Here is a 16,613-nt window from a genome sequence, read left to right as displayed (position 1 = left end):
CCTCACCTTGCATGGCAACATGTCTCAGTGTCATTGTCTCAACAGGAGGAAATAAGGCATTGGCTATACAATGGAATGTGTGTGATGGTAGAGGGAGACTGCATGATGATGCACAAAATTTGTGTACCTTTCGGATAGTGTGTGCTTAAGCATATGCTAAGTAGATGTTTCTTGTAAATAAGAACATCATTGTAAGTATTTTCATGTTTTCCTCCAAACAAATCAGCAAATTTCTAACTTCCAAATATTTTGTTTCTGAAGTTTAAAATTATAAATGAAGCATAACGATAGGGAAGTGCTAATGTTGCCAATTTGATGAATGGATGCTGATAAGAAAAGGTCTTCAAACAATTTCATTTTCCCAAATGAAACCCTATAAAGGTAGCATCCACTCTGTGAGAATCCTTTGTAATGGCATTATTAGTTGAAAAACAGGAAATAAAATTGTAATTATTAATTTCAATGCAACAAAAAGGCCACCAAGAAAAGTTAATCCTGACAAAACTGGAATATGGATGTTGCTCAGATCATGAGATGCCATTCATTTAAATGTACTACAAAATGTGCTTGCTTCGTATGGTATGCAACATGTAGGGGAAGCGGGGTAAGTTGAGCCACCACCCCCAGTCTAATAATGAATGATTCAGACATTGTGGTGGTGTCATGTATTGATGACCCATTGCATGACCCTTCACCCCACCACTTTGTTTTCAACTTTGAAACAAAAGGTACTTTTTTAGAGGGAAAAATACAAATTTCAGCAAAAAGTAAAAAAGGATGTAAAATAGATAAGTGCTTTTTACCCACACACGTCTTTAAATATATTATAGAAATAAGAACAATGTTGTTAGTCCAGGTATGGATACCCATTCTTGTCATAGTCTTTTACATGGTGAATGCTTAAGAAATGTGTGGATAAGAAAATATTGCAATAAGTTTGGACTGGGGTAATTTAAGCCAAATTAACATGGGGCAAGTTGACCCATGGTAATTCTTATGTTGATGTATAATAAAAAAATAAAAAATGTAAAAAGCCATTGAGATGCAGGCAGAAAGGAGCAAATTCACATGAGAGTTCTTTTACTTTTAGATGATGTCAGTATTTATAGAGATTTAGCAAGTGAAAAGACTTTAAATAAAAAATTTACATCCTGGATCTTCCCGCATACATTTAGTACATAGTTTTTGTGGCTCAACTTACATCAGACAGTTGCACAACTTACCCCACAGATGGGGCAAGTTGAGCCATTTTTTACATCCTTTTTTTGGAAGGTCACGATGACTTTCAGTGTGGGGGTAGAAAGTTATAATTTTGTGAAAAATATTTCCCAAGAATCAAATTTACAGGCAAGGTACTTATTTCTACAATATTTCTAGTCAGATCAATTCTAAAATGCAAAATGCAAACAGTGTCACAACTTACCCCGCCTTCCCCTACATATACATTGGATCAGAAGCAAAAACTGATACAGAATGCAATCTAAATATACATTATACTTTTTCCCCTTGTATTCTAGATATTTCTGAATTATGATTTAAAGAAAAGAGACAAGATATTGAATTACGAAAGCATTAGTGGCATCAGAAGGAACACAACACGAAACCAAAACATGGTTGTTATTACTTGATGGAGAACAGGTTGTGGTTTGGAAGCCAAACAACCCAAGGAAAACAACCTTTCTCATTTGGGTCAAGTATTCGGCCAAGCCTACATGTACATTCATATCAATTTTACATGGAGCACGAAAAACCTTTGAAAGGAATACAATTTCTAGGAATTCAAAATATTCATCTTTATTAATGTTTAGAATGTTCTACACAGTTCTTATAATGTACATTTATTGTACAAATGCCCTTAATTTTTTATACTTCTATCAGCTTATTATTAATATAGGGATGATCTATACTAGCCAAGTCCTCTTCATATACTAAAATATTTTGAATGATAAGTGGGATTGACTTTCCTTATATTGCTTCTGTATGTTTAATTTAGGTTAGGATTAGTTTATAATTACATGGAGTAATGAGCTTGACTCTCTGGATTTACCAAGGTCAGGATCTATTACACCAAGAGTATCATATTTTAAATTCTTTGTGTCTTGACTATGTCAAATCCTAATGAACAAACAAGTTACCTTGATGGAAAGAAAAATAGGTTGATGAAGTGAATTGGTATTCCTTTCCACTTCAGAAGAAGCGGTAAATGTTCATTGTGATTCAGAAAAAAACCTTTAGAAATATGTAATGAACATTTTTAATGTCATGAAAGATGATGTCTCCTAAATAATTTGATACCAGTTTTGTTCTGTATTTTTGGATAATAAGGAAGTATATTTTACCTTCTTGTTAAACTTTAAGTAGGTATGACTACAATAATTTAACGAGCAGTGTGTTCAATAAATATGCATACATAGGCTTACATTACATGAATACATGTAGTCTGGCAGCCAAGGGGGGTGAGGTTGCATTGAAATGTCTGAGTTTTTAGCTCATCTGGTCGAAGGGAAAGATGAGCTTATGCCGTGGCATCCGTCGTCCGTCCGCAATTTCAAAATGCTACTACTTCGCCATTTTAAGTCCGATTTCAAATCTGTTTGCTTTATATGATAGCACTAGGTGGGGAATCCAAAACTTCTACACAGAATTTTGAAATTTAGTAAATATGCTAATTTATGCACATTTTTCAAAATTAAAAAAAATGCTTCTCTATTTGTTGACCGATTTTGAATTTTTTTCTTCCATCTGGTAGAGCTTCATGAGGTTCACCAAACATCTACCAAGAATTTTGAAATTTTGACCAGAACAATTTTTATGCTAATTTATGCGAAATTAATTTATGCATATTTTTTAAACTTCACATAAAATGATTTTTTTTAATTTGTTGACCGATTTTAATTTTTTTCTTCCATCTGGTACATGTAGAGCTTCATGGGTTCACCAATCTTCTACACAGAATTTTGACCAGAACAATTTTTATGCTCATTTATGCGAAATTAATTAATGCATATTTTTCAAAATTCACATAAAATGCTTCTTCTTTTTTATTTGTTGAATGATTTTTTTTTTTTTCTTCCATCTGGTAGAGCTTCATGAGGTTCACCAATCTTCTACACAGAATTTTGAAATTTTGACTAGAACAATTTTTATGCTGATTTATGCATATTATAAAAAATCCTATAAAATGCTTCTTTTTTATTTTTTGACTGATTTTGATTTTTTTTTTCTTCCATCTGGTAGAGCTTCATGAGGTCCACCAATCTTCAACACAGAATTTTGAAATTTTGACTAGAACAATTTTTATGCTAATTTATGCGAAATTAATTTTATGCATAGTTTTAAAAATTCACATAAAATGCTTCTTTATTTGTGGCAAAAAGAAGCTGCTGAAAACTGTTTATCTAAAAAAAGAGAGCCAGTGGAGTAAATCAGATAGTCAAAAGGGGCCTAAAGGCCTGGTCACACCACCCGAGCGTTGTTGGAGCGGTCGTGGAGCGGAAGTGAGAGAGGGTCGAATTTCACTCACAAAATTATGGGAAAAATCGAAAACAAAAATCAAAAATAAAAACAATCAAAATCGAAAATGGTGAACGGTAGCGAGCGGTGATGATTTTTTCTCTCCGCTCCACGACCGCTCCACAACGCTCGGGAAATGTGACCAGGCCTTAAGCTTTCATTCCCAGCAGAATCTTCGTCAGAGGCAAAATGACAAACATAAAAAGTGGAACAACCATAATATAGACCACAGACAAGCTACAGCAACACTAGAAACATGGAGACAAAAGGGGCATTAGTGAGTAGAGATGACCAATCAGGTTAGTGAAGGGGATGAAAGAAAAGGAGTAGACAGACACAAAGGGAAGTTAGTGTAAGTAAGGCCAAAGAAAGACCTCAAGCTAATGAGGCAGGCAACATCAAACAGGATCTGGAACAAAACAGTGATAGAGGGTAGAGGAAGAGATGAATAACAAGAGAATTAGTGAGAGGTGGGTCAAACAGGTAACAAAGAAAGGCATAATAAACTGGTGTATAAGAGTGGTTTCAAAACATGAATTCCTTCCTCTGCTTTGTTTTCAGATTGCAGCCAATTCATTCCTATGATTCCTTTTTAGATTGTAGCCAGACTTCTTTTTATTCTGTCTCCCATTTATAGCTTTTTAGACTTGATTTCAATCTTTTTAGAGGCTCTTATTGTTATTAATTCTGCCTCTTCTAGCTTGAAGGATTATGTAATTAAATCAATTCATAATCCTTGCTTCTCTTGTACTTGGTTAAGTAATTAGTATTAATTATTAACATTTGTCTGCCTTATAAGTAGTTAATTATTTGATTAAGTAGAACAAAACAAAATTGATTCTCTTTTCTGTTACTGCACCTTGGGGATCCATGGATATCCCCCCTTTGTTTCTCTCCCTACCTATTTTTGTTCTTTTCAAACAACAAGGATAGGAAGAGTTCCGACTCATCTACAGGAGACAGGCGACTCATCTTCACCACTGGACGAGTCGTGTGTTATTCTGAAGCAGCGGTATGTAGGCAAACGTAAGAGTCCTTTGCGGTGGGGTGGAGGGGGTGGAGCCATGTTGTCTTCTGGAAGACTTTTACGTGCCCCCTAGTTGATGGCCAAGGATTCCGTGATGGGGCTTAAACAGAGGGGGATCCGAATCCTCGACATCTCCCCCAGGTCTGCCCAACCATCCAGCTGTAGGGTCACTGGGCCCGGGAAGGAACGAGGCTCTCTTCCCAGCATTAAAATCGACTAGGCTTGATGCCCCATGAGACCCGCACCGCGGGCCAGGGGAAAAAGACAAGGTGCCTTATCTGACCTTGAATCTGGTGGCAGCGAATTGACGCCAGCTAACCTGGCAATCAGTATGGGAGCTTTCAAGGATCCTTGTCCAGAATCAAGGCCTCTTGTTACCTTCTGCTTCCGTGGAGCCCCATTTGCTTGGAGACTCGGACGCTAAGGAATTTAATTTATATAGTGCTCTAGAGCAGTGTTGGCTCGTTTCACCAGGCACCTCATAGGCCGCATTTACCGGTGTCCCAGCACACCATAGTGATCTGCTAGGAGTAAAAAGCCTTTCCACGCAGAGGAAAGCTGCCAGTGTTACCGGCGTTTCACTGGCTGCCAGGCCAGATCGGGGGTGACTCCTACCCCCGCCTTATTCAGGCCCTGTGTAGTACAGTCGTGCTGGCTCAACAAGCCATGACTGCAGGTAGTATGATGAGCCAGCTTGAGAGACATGTCCTCCGGTTCTTGTCCCAAGCGCCCTCCAAGAAGGAAACTTCTGCATTTTTGGAGTCTCTCTAAGGGTTTTGTCTCTTACCATTTTCTACGTTGAGTCTCGGTTAGGCCTTCTTGATCGCATTGCATTCCGTGCTTATTGTGCCAAGGCATTCATGTAGCATGTTCGCAAATCGGAACATTTCTTGCACTCTCGCACGAATCCTGCCCTTCCTGCGGACGTAGGTGCATGGTTATTGATGCGAGGCTGAAGGCGCTCAATACTAAGAATTATCCACTTTATCTTTAATATTGAGCACTCTTCTTCAAGGTGTTTTCCTCAACGACTTATTAAGATGCTCCTTGCATTTTGCCTTTTTCTTTCATCTTTTTTAAGAGCAGAGGTAATACTGAACTGTCTAGCTGCTCTGATAGGCAAATAATCAAGCTGTTGAAACTAACAGCAATTTTGATATTTTTAATCACTTCAGGAGGATAGAAGGATTGTTTGGTCAAAGTCAAACTATTAATAAGAGGACAGACGTCTCACTTCTTTTCTATGTACTTTCTGTTTACTCTGAGATGTTTTAAGGAGTAATTAGATCATATTGCATAATCACAGCGATGTATGTAAAGACCATATATATGACCATCAAAACAGTCATTCCAGAGATATAGATTGGAAATGATTAATATGCCTCATCATACACATAAGAAGAACAGAGAGATCCAACTTAATCTTGATATTTCAATTACTGCCTCATTCAGTCAAAGCCCCAATATTGTTCATTATCCCAATCCTTCCACCTTGTCCAATAGAAACCGGAAAATAACTGATAAACAAGGTATCTGCATGTATAATACATGTAGTTAATATAATGCTTGTTCTATGGTGGCCATCTTAGGAAATGGCTGCTATTTTCATATGCTAGGTCAAGCTGTAAAGTAAGTAAAAAATACAGTGCGTGTTTTAAGGTGGCCATCTTGGAAAATGGCTGCTATTTGTAAATTTCAACAGTAATACATGGTTACATCCCTAAAATAACCTCAGATTTGGATTCTTCTCCCCATAAAACCTCAATATTTCAAGAGCATATAACTGAAAATCCCCATTTTTGCAAAATATTTGCAGATTAACATCTAGGATCTTTTTATTATACTGTAATGTTTTCTTGACAGATCCCTTGCATGTGTTGTGAAAAACCCATTTTGAAAGCAACAGAGAGGAATACATTTGGTCATGAAAGAACTATGTTCTTTATTTGGGAAAAAATGTGATAAGGTCATGACTTTTAAGTCCTGGAAATTAACATTGCTGAATTAGACCTTACCAATGATTAATCATTATTTGTAGCCCCTGGCCATGTCATGATACATTAATGTATCCTTTATTGCCAGTCACATTTGCTCTACTGCGGCTGTACGGTGAGTCGAAAGCAGCCATTTTATTCAAACCCCCTATATGTAGCTAACTTGTACAAAAAAATTAAAATGGCTGTTTTTGACTTGCTGAACGGCTTCTGTAGGGCAAATGTGACTGAAGTATTAGTTTCAGACTTTTATCAGCACCTTTCACATACCAAGGTTTGATTATATTGTCTTTGAAACAAATGGCTGCTTATATTTTTCTTATTGAATTTGATCTTCAGCTGGTTTACGAACATTCTTGATTTTACAACATTTAACATCATCTCACAAGTAATTTAAAATGACTTTAGGCAAATGGGATTGTGTCAGGACTTTCAAAACTTTTTTACAAGGTGTAAAGAATTTGATCATTGGGTCTTTTTGGTAAATACTGATGTTTCTTCTTTTGTTCCTTCGCCAATGTTATTTAGTATGAGTTTATTATAAAGAAATTCCAGTTAAACTGTTGCCAGTGATGCTGGTAAAATTATGATAATTAATCTCAAGCATTTTGCATTGGCCAGTTTTGTTCATTCAGTCTTCAACTTCCCTGTAAAATCTAATTGATTTTCCTTAGAAATCAGGATATCCTTCAGTTGAAATATTTCCCTTTTGAGGAAAATTATAACACTTTGAAAGTTTATGAACTACATGTAGATTGAGCTTCAGGTTTTCATTATGTTTCACTCAGTTTAATACATCATGTAATAAGCGATTCTAAGATAGTGAATTATGATATTTATTTTATTTAAGAAAGAGTAACCAATATGATCTATCATAAAAATTCGCTTGTTCAAATTGAGACTCGGAATCAATAGCTTTGTTGCTCCCTGTTGTAACAAATTGTTGTGGAGAGTCCTTGGGTATTATAGGTTTGATTCATATAAAAGTGATAACCAAAAATAAAGTGTTCCAGTAATAATTGTCAATTAGATGTCAACAATGGGTAATGGCTAGTTAAAATTATAACTTTGAATGCCTATATAGAGAAGGTGGTAATTACGGAGAAAGTATTATTCAAGCTTAGATGTGTCCAATTTTACTTCACAAAGAAATCGTTTGGGTGCATAATTTCTCATTAAATAACAGTGACGAAACAATCTGACCTTACTGCATCTTGTCCCATTTAGGACTTGGTATTACCAATTTTACTAATTGACTAATTTGCTCTCCAAGAAGAGATGGGACAGTTATGCTTGAATAATACCCCTTTCATAAACCCAATTATGCAGCTAATAGCAGCATAATTTGGTCGTAAAATCGGAGGAGGACCAGAGTTATCCGCATTATTTTGATGCTGCTATTATCCGCATAATAGCATCGGGACCAGATTTTACTTTATGAACACATTTCGAAAGTAGTGTGGATAATTGCCATGGAGCAGTCACAAGGTCACCCTTTTCCAATGCAACCACATCGGAGGGTGTGTGTGCGGTTGCCATGACGATTATCCTCTTTTTTAAGGACGGGCGCTCGTAAAAATAGTGCGGATTATTTTCGGAGTTTATGAACGCAATTTTATTGAATTATCCGCATTACTCTTAGGCGGCTAATTGGAGGATAGGTTTATGAAAGGGGTATCAAATTACATGTACATATAATTGCTTCATTTATTTGCATGTACATGCATCTCTTCTGAACTAGCTATTAGCCATGTCACTACATGTACTTTCAGAAGCCCGAATAGAGGTACTGTATGGCAATATATATATACACAGGCCATATTGCAAGATCCAATGTAATACTAATTAGGTGATCTGTCGATTGACAGATCAACTATTAATTTCGTACGAATTTTTCTTTTTTATTTATTTATTTTTATTTTTCCGCCCTTTTCTTGTTAGTACTAAATCTCCAAATCTACATCATCAATTATCTTCAAAATATCATCAGATATGGGGACTTATCTTGTGATGTGCATAAAGCAGGTTCAAGGTCAAAAGGTCATCTATTGTGATGGGTATATTTACATTTTAAGGATCGTATCATCCTGAAAAATGGCAAGTTATAGAGGCATGTCATTTTCGCTCATTTTGTGTGCAATCTCTATGGGAAATGACTTTTTCTCAAAACTGGATTTTACATTCCTCTATTTCGCGAGCCATATCTCCATTTCTATTGGTTGGTTTTCTCTGAGCTTGGAGTATGTTCTAGCTGAGATTGTAAGCTATCGGAAGTGTCGTCTTCGTTTTCCGATCAGATGCCGGGATCATGCCCGTATCTCACTTGCAAAGTTGGATTTCAGCTCCTCTTGTTATGCTTATGTGTAAAGTCTATGGGAAGTGTGTAGCTCAATGGGTAAGGCACCAGACTTGCATCCTTAAGGTCGAGGGTTCGAACCCAAAAGTGAACATAAATTTTTTTTCTTTTTTTTTCTTTTCAACATTTCGCAAATGTTCCTTAATCACCATTACAAGGTATATTAGTTCAAATATCGCACAATAAAGTAGGTTAAAATCGTTTTTGATAGGCCTATAACATGTACAATGTGTATGCCTATACCTACTCACATATCCTCATTTCCCTCTTTTTTAGAGTATTCAACATGTTCTTTTCGTAATAAAAGTTTAGTTTTCAATATGAGCATCGTATTGATCTCAATTAACATGGTGATTGTATTCATGATCATGAAAATCAGAGACAGATCACCTAATTCGTCCTCATGATGAATTAAAATTCTAGTTTCTTTTCATTTTGAAGAATTAATAAAAACGTCTGAAGTTAGGAAGGCTTATGTAAAGTTCATTTTTGCTATGATGTTATAATATTAAGAATAATGTATTATTTGGATGAATATTTTCTGTAATGAAGATGAAGACATGTCTTGTAAAGTAAGCAACTTTCTAGATAACCTTTATTTTCTGTCCTTTTAGAGAGTATCAGTCTATACATTCTCATCTTCTTGTGCACTTCATTATTCATTAATAATGACTTATCAATTTATTTTTCATTTATAATGACTTATCAATTTATTCTTCATTATTATTTACAAAAAATATTTGATATTAATGTCCTCACGAATGGGAGGTCAGGAGTTCAAGCTCAGGCCACGGTAGACCAAAAGACATTTATAAAAGATGGTAGTTGCTGTTATCCTGTTTGGCATTCAACGATTTTAAGGGAAAGAGCGATATCGTCTGGGGCTGCCCAGTGGCTGCCAGGCTTATGATAGATCTGATTTCTATTTCAAACAATTAGAAAAATATGAATTATTTGATTTGTTGATTCACTTAATCATCAAGCAATATGCAATTAATAATTTTCATACAGAGAAATACATTAACCTATTCATTGTTTTTTGGCATTGAATTTATGGTGATTCATTTATGGCAGGAAATGTTTCTGATAACATTTCGCAAAATCAAACGTAATGCCAATCAAGAACTTCATTACCAAAGTCAAGGTTAGAAGGTTAAAATGACAATTGTGATACTCTGGTATAATTTGATAGTTTTGGTTTACCTCAAAAATATGATTTAATTGTGAGATAACCAATTTCATGAAAACAATTATCAAGCAACCTTCGTTCAGCCATGTCCTAATCCTCTTACATGTAATTCTACCATTTATTAGTGTTTCATTAAGCCTCATTCAGTACTAAAATCTGAGCAAATATGAACATGTCTGGATTATCTGCACTAAATGTATTTGAATTCATTTATCCCAGAATTGAAGTATCAATACCCAGACAGATTTGTTTGCTTCCATTTTGATGTGTTTAATTTTTTATTAGGTTTGTTCATATTACAAGGGAATACCATTCCTGTAGATAAACAGCGTATCCAAAACCCCCCCCCCAAAAAAAAAAATGTTATGGCACTCTAGATGGGTATGATATTAAAATAACAACATGATTTTATTTATTCATGTACCTTTACACCCATAAATTGTCAGTTTAGCTGTCATCCTCTTGGCTGAATGTTCACAGACATGTCAGCGCCTTGACAGGATCAATTCGAAGGTAGATTAGCTGCCTACATGTATACATGTAGGCCATAATTTAGTACAGTTCTGGAAAGAATCTTTCAACATGTAAATTTCCCCAGTTATGAAAAAAATCGACAGTAATTATGATGACAAGAGTACATGGATGAAGCATTTTGGGGTTTTATTTAAACATTTCTTTTTTACACATAATATATTTTTGCTCATGAAAAGAATGCATGTAAATAATGTAAAAACAAACTAGAATTAAAAAAAATCAAGATGAAACCATGGGTTAAAAAATGTTTAATTTCCTTGTAGTTATTGTTTAGTATAATTTTTATGTTTGATTAAAGATGTTACTTTAAATCAAAGACATCATGCCAAGTCTTTTAAACCTTCATTTTGAAAGGAAATAAAATGAGTGAATGAAGGTGAAATTGGACGTATTTATTCAACATTGAGAGGTTTTCTGATGACTGCTGAAAGAAGGCTCATATCGACCATATCGCATGAAATTTGAGCCTGTTGTATAAAATAAATGCTAGTTTATGTTTATCAAATTATATACAATATGATTTGGTTATTTTCACATTAAAGTAGATTCAATAGACTCATTTAGAGTACCTTTAGCATTTTTTGTGGGACATGCTGTACAAATGATTAAAAAAAAATTGTTTCGGGCAATCGCTTTTGCAGGACTTTAAAAATAAAGTACTTTTATGATCTGATAGTTGGTTTGGTGGTGATTAACATGTACTGTACCTACATGTACCTAAAAAAGATTTTTCCAAAAGCACAATTTTCTCTTGATTGACACCTGCAGACACCTGTCTATGTGGTTTGTTTGATGTTTTTTTCTAGAAAGACAACCTTCCTGTATCTTATACTCTCAAGTTCCTTTCATAAACCCAATTACTATGAATTAGGCGGCTAATAGCAGCATAATTTGGTCGTAAAATTGGAGGAGGACAAGAGTTATCCGCATTACTCTGATGCTGCTATTATCCGCATAATAGCGGCATCGGGATAAGATTTTGAGTTTATGAACGCATTTCCAAATAATGCGGATAATTGCCATGGTGCGGTCACAAGGTCACCCTTTTCCAACACAACCGCATCGTAGGGGGCGTGTCCAGTTGTCATGGTGATTATCCGCCTTTTTCAGGACGGGCGCTCGTAAAAATAATGCGGCTTATTTTCGGAGTTTATGAACGCAATTTTTATTGAATTATCCGCATTACTCTTAGGCGGCTAATTGGAGGATAGGTTTATGAAAAGGGTATCAGATTTATATACTCTCATTACATTTTATTTGAGGCCCACTCTATAATACCATGCATTTACTTTAAATTGATATTTTATTCTGCGACTTATCATTATCAGTATACTGTAGTTTACTCTAATTGAATGGAAAAACAAAGAAGTTTTGTCCTTCGAATTAGGTACTATGATGGTATTCTTTGTTAGAGATGATTTTCAGGCCGATAAGGCTCGGGTCAGGTAAGGCAATAATAGTCAATTTATCCTCAATCGGTCTTATTGCAGCGGCTTACCCATTTGCCTGCATGTTGTATTACCCAGATGATATTTGATTTCATCAGAGCTACTTAAGTCCTAAGCTTTGGCTTCTGAAGTTTACCCCTTTGTTGCTTTCCTTTCATCTTCTCGTTAACTGAGTCTCCTTAGAGGCTGGCACCAAATTTATCTTTAAGATTTATCCATATAGAGATGAAGGAGATGTTCCTTCCCTCTCCCTGTCCCTTTCCCAATCTGTTAATCCTCGATCCATGATTTTATCTCCTTGGTAGGTGGGCTGATCACCTCGAATGGTATAATAATATGCTTTTCACACTGCATTTCCTTAAACCCCATACTATCCTTAACCCGGACTATCCTTAACCCCATACTATCTTTTTTTCGATTCACACTAGGTGGTTTCAAACCGCCTCGATCACAAGAATCCCTGTTAAATTACGAGAACTTTTTTAGGCTGAAAAATACCCATTAATTATTCCTGCATTCACACCGCCCTGAAACATACCCTTTCGGGATAAGTTCCCGAAGTTACAAGCATGCGCATAGTATGGTCTGATAAGCAGGCAAGGCGCGAGATTCAAAATCACTAGCCCAGCAGCCACCCACGGCGCCGCGCCCAACGACACGCTGGGCTAAAAGTTCCCGTAATTTGCTTTCACATCGCCAAAATACCTGCGACCTAGGAAAAATCCCTGCGAAAGTTCTCGTAATTTCGCTAAGTACCTACTATTTAGCGGGTATTTTCTTTCGGGGAAATTACGCATAGTTTGCTTTCACATTACCAAAATACCTGGTATTTTCTGATCGGGGTAAATTTCCCAATCAGAGAATACCTGGAACTGACGAACTTCGACGCGGTCTGAAACCACTTACTGTCTTTCTTAACCCCATGCTATCTTTTTTTTCGATTCACACTGTCTTTCTTAACCCCATACTATCTGCTCAACTGTGGTTGATGCCTTAACCTCGGACTTTCCCTCAGCTCATGAATACTGATGATTTTACCATACAGAGGTAAAATTCGACTTCTGTGATTGGTTAATGCTTAGCCCCACTTTCTTTAGCCCTGTTTCGTTTTCACACTGCATCTTTTAGCACCGAAATTGTGGTGCTAGCACCACAATAATATGCTTTTCACACTGCACTTTTTGTCCTCCCGGGGTTAAGCTTAGCCCACTTCGTTTTCACACTACGTTTTAGCAAAGTGGGCTAGCACGGTAAATAGCACGGTAAATAGTACGGTACTATCTGGCCCTGCAAAAAAGAAGGGTTAGCCGGCTTATTGTGGTGCTAGCACCACAATTGCGGTGCTAAGAGATGCAGTGTGAAAACGAAACAGGGCTAAGGAAAGTGGGGCTAAGCATTAGCCAATCACAGAAGTCGTATTGCACGATAATCATGCTCTGTATGGTAAAATCATCAGTATTCATGAGCTGAAAGTGCAGTGTGAAAAGCATATAAGATGGACTGTTAAAGGTCTTCATCTTTCTAATTCTAGGTGATTTTAAAGGTAGTATTTGGGCTATGCAATTAGCATTGAATAAAGGACAGAATAATGCCAATTGTGCCAATAATGAAATAATGGATAAGGAAACATGTCTAAACAGAAGAGGCCCAGCAGAAGGATGAAATTAACTGGGTGATAACGCCCGATTTGTTTTGAATTTTCAACCGTCGTCTGCGCACGTTGAGACAGTGTTCATTTTCTTATGGAAAATTCACTTGCTCATATTTTCGATGTATGTCAGCGAAATTCGAAAATTTTCAGGACTTATCCAAACTGATTATATCATTCTATACCGAAAAAAATTATGTCAAACAATCAAATAGTTTTATTTCTCGCTAACTTTCATTTTTGTGTCTCCAAAATATGCCCTCGAACTTTTTCCCCGACATCTCTACCCCGCATTGACTTTCCTTTAACTAATATTGCTATTCATCCACATGAATGACTAACAGAAGACAATAACACACAAAATTCCTTGCACAATGACCCATCTCCCTGACCTGAGTATTACGCCCAGTTAATCAATCACGGCTACGTCACTTCCTCTTTTCACTTTGCGTCTTAACCGAGTCAAGAAGTTATTATTAATGACTCATTTTGCTGTTACATGTATATCAATCTGAGTCCAGGTTTAGCACACTTGCGCGAGTTTTCGTGTATTTTTTAGTCCATTTTTGGACTTCTTCGTTTGAGCTTGTTTTGGCTTCACACGTCGCTCTGTGGTATTAGAGCTCTAGAGCAGCAGAGTCTGGTGAAATTCAAGTTTATTTTACACCTTTTGAAAGTGCAGTGATTCTCCTTCAGGGAATATTCTTGGCAGATCATCATGATTAATGTGTAACAATTAGGCCCGAGTCATTCCAGGGGTTTTTACCTGTGACTGCCCAGGATTTTTTGGTGGAGACCGGTGCACCGCCAAAATAAAGAAGTACCGGTATATATATGAATTTCAACCACTCAGGCCTTTATTTCATAATGTAGATCTATAATCTAGACATGCACATTTTTCACATACATGTAGTATCAATATTGATAAGGAAAGAAAGGCCTGATAAGTTATTGATAGTAATGTAGTCGTTGTGACATTAAATTATTTTTTTTTTAAATTTCAGTAGTCCAACGGTCTGAAAGAAGTTGCACCGGTGTACGATGGCCTTGGGTGGGCACCGGTGGACTGCCCAGTTGGACTCGGGTCTAGTAACAACTATGATGAATCATGATAATAGAGGGGGTTAAGATTATTTTGATGATGAAGATCGAGATGATGACAATGATAAAAGAAAAAGAACATTTCTGAGATGTTTGTGAGATTCTCTTTGATTTTCAAATGTACATACAATGCAGATGGAAAGCATAGGTCTTTGACCACCAAAAAATTCAGGGTACAACTAGCATGATAGTGATACGTTATTAATTCTCGGTTTTCCCAATATCCATTCATATTGGGAGAAGCAATGTGTTCAGTGCAGTATTATATAGTTTTTGTATCAATTATTACATCAGCTATATGCTCATGCCAAGTCTGGTATTTGTTGATTTGAAAGAAGTTTGTAATACCCTCTGGGCTGCCTTATCCTAGGTCTTTACCTAGTTTCACAAGAGCTAGACCATAGTATTAAAAATCATAACCTCCATGCTGCTGTTTGGTTACAGGTATAGCCTCTCAGATGTCTGTGTGGGATGGGATTGTTGTGACACCGAGTGAAAAGGCTTATGAAGCACCAGTAGAGAACAAAGAAGAACAACAAGATGGAGAAGAGGCTGATGAAGAAGAAGGAGAAGATGTACCAATGGAAGCACAAGATCAGTAAGGTAGGTATCCATCATGAAGTATTAGGGGTCATTTCACCAGGTTGAGACGCAGTAGTAGTTAACACTTATTACGTGTCATTAAAACTATGACATGATTTTCATTTCTTAATTCTATATGATACTCATCAAAGAAATGAATTATTCTGAAAAGTTACAGCCTAGCGCATTAAAAAATGTCATTTAGACGTTTATGATGTAACATCGATTTATCAGTGTCACATCAGATTCTCCCATTTTTAGCTCATCCGGCCCGAAGGGCCAGATGAGCTTATGCTGTGGCGTGATGTCCGGTGTCTGTCGTCCGTTCACAATTTCAAAATGCTTCTTTTTCGCAATTTCAATTCTGTTTGCTCTATATGATAGCACTAAGTGGGGGATTCAAAACTTCTAGACATAATTTTGAAATCCATTAAATATGCTAATTTATGCGCATTTTTCAAAATTCACACAAAATGCTTCTTTATTTGTTGACCAATTTTTTAATTTTTTGCTTCCATCTGGAAGAGCTTCATGAGGGTCACCAAACTTCTACACAGAACTTTGAAATTTTGATTAGAACAATTTTTATGCTAATTTATGCAAAATTAATTTATGTGCATTTTTCAAAATTCCAAAAAAATGCTTCTTTATTTGTTGACCAATTTTGAATATTTTGCTTCCATCTGGTAGAGCTTCATGAGGATCACCAAATTCCTACACAGAATTTAAAAATTTGGAGTAGAAAATCATTTATGTTAATTTATGCGAAAATCATAAATAACAGAAAATGCCTCTTTATTTGTTGACTGATTTTCAAAATGCTTCTTCTTCGTCACTTCAAATCTGATTTCAATAAGCCAGTTCGTAGTTCCTTTCTGCGCATGATCAAAAGATTCTACGCATGATCAGAAGAAGGTCATTTGTACTAAAGTGACATGGTGCTTTAAAATCTAATGAGATAAGCACCAACTTTGATGTCTTGATTATTCATATATTCTTTTGAATTGTCGTTTTCATTTACATCCACAAAAGACAACAATGCTTCCACGAACGACTGGTATTTCACAGTTTGTCAAGTACATTGTGCAACATGCTAAGATATGCATTCATAGTAGGAATGCAACTTACACCCTTTTTACACAGGCTAAAATTTCCTTAACCCTGTACTATAGGTGGGGCTAAATTGCCATTTAGCCCCACCTATAGTACGGGGTTAAGCTT

At 36.2% G+C, this 16,613-nt stretch overlaps 1 protein-coding gene across 1 annotated transcript in view; it reads left to right on the top strand.

The window, feature by feature from the left end:
* LOC121410186 (interleukin enhancer-binding factor 2-like) overlaps positions 1–15,439 on the top strand; it is a 73,013-nt gene extending 57,574 nt beyond the window's left edge. The window contains exon 12 of the mRNA XM_041602097.1: positions 15,255–15,439. Within this exon, the coding sequence (XP_041458031.1) occupies positions 15,255–15,412 (158 nt within the window). The 3' untranslated portion in view covers positions 15,413–15,439. The remainder of the gene's footprint in view (positions 1–15,254) is intronic.
* The last annotated feature ends 1,174 nt before the right edge of the window (positions 15,440–16,613 follow it).

The sequence above is a fragment of the Lytechinus variegatus genome, chromosome 3 (assembly GCF_018143015.1).
Source record: "Lytechinus variegatus isolate NC3 chromosome 3, Lvar_3.0, whole genome shotgun sequence".
Classification (NCBI taxonomy): Eukaryota; Metazoa; Echinodermata; class Echinoidea; order Temnopleuroida; family Toxopneustidae; genus Lytechinus; species Lytechinus variegatus.
Note: the sequence above shows the minus strand (reverse complement) of the source record. Positions and strands in the feature narration are given on the sequence as shown.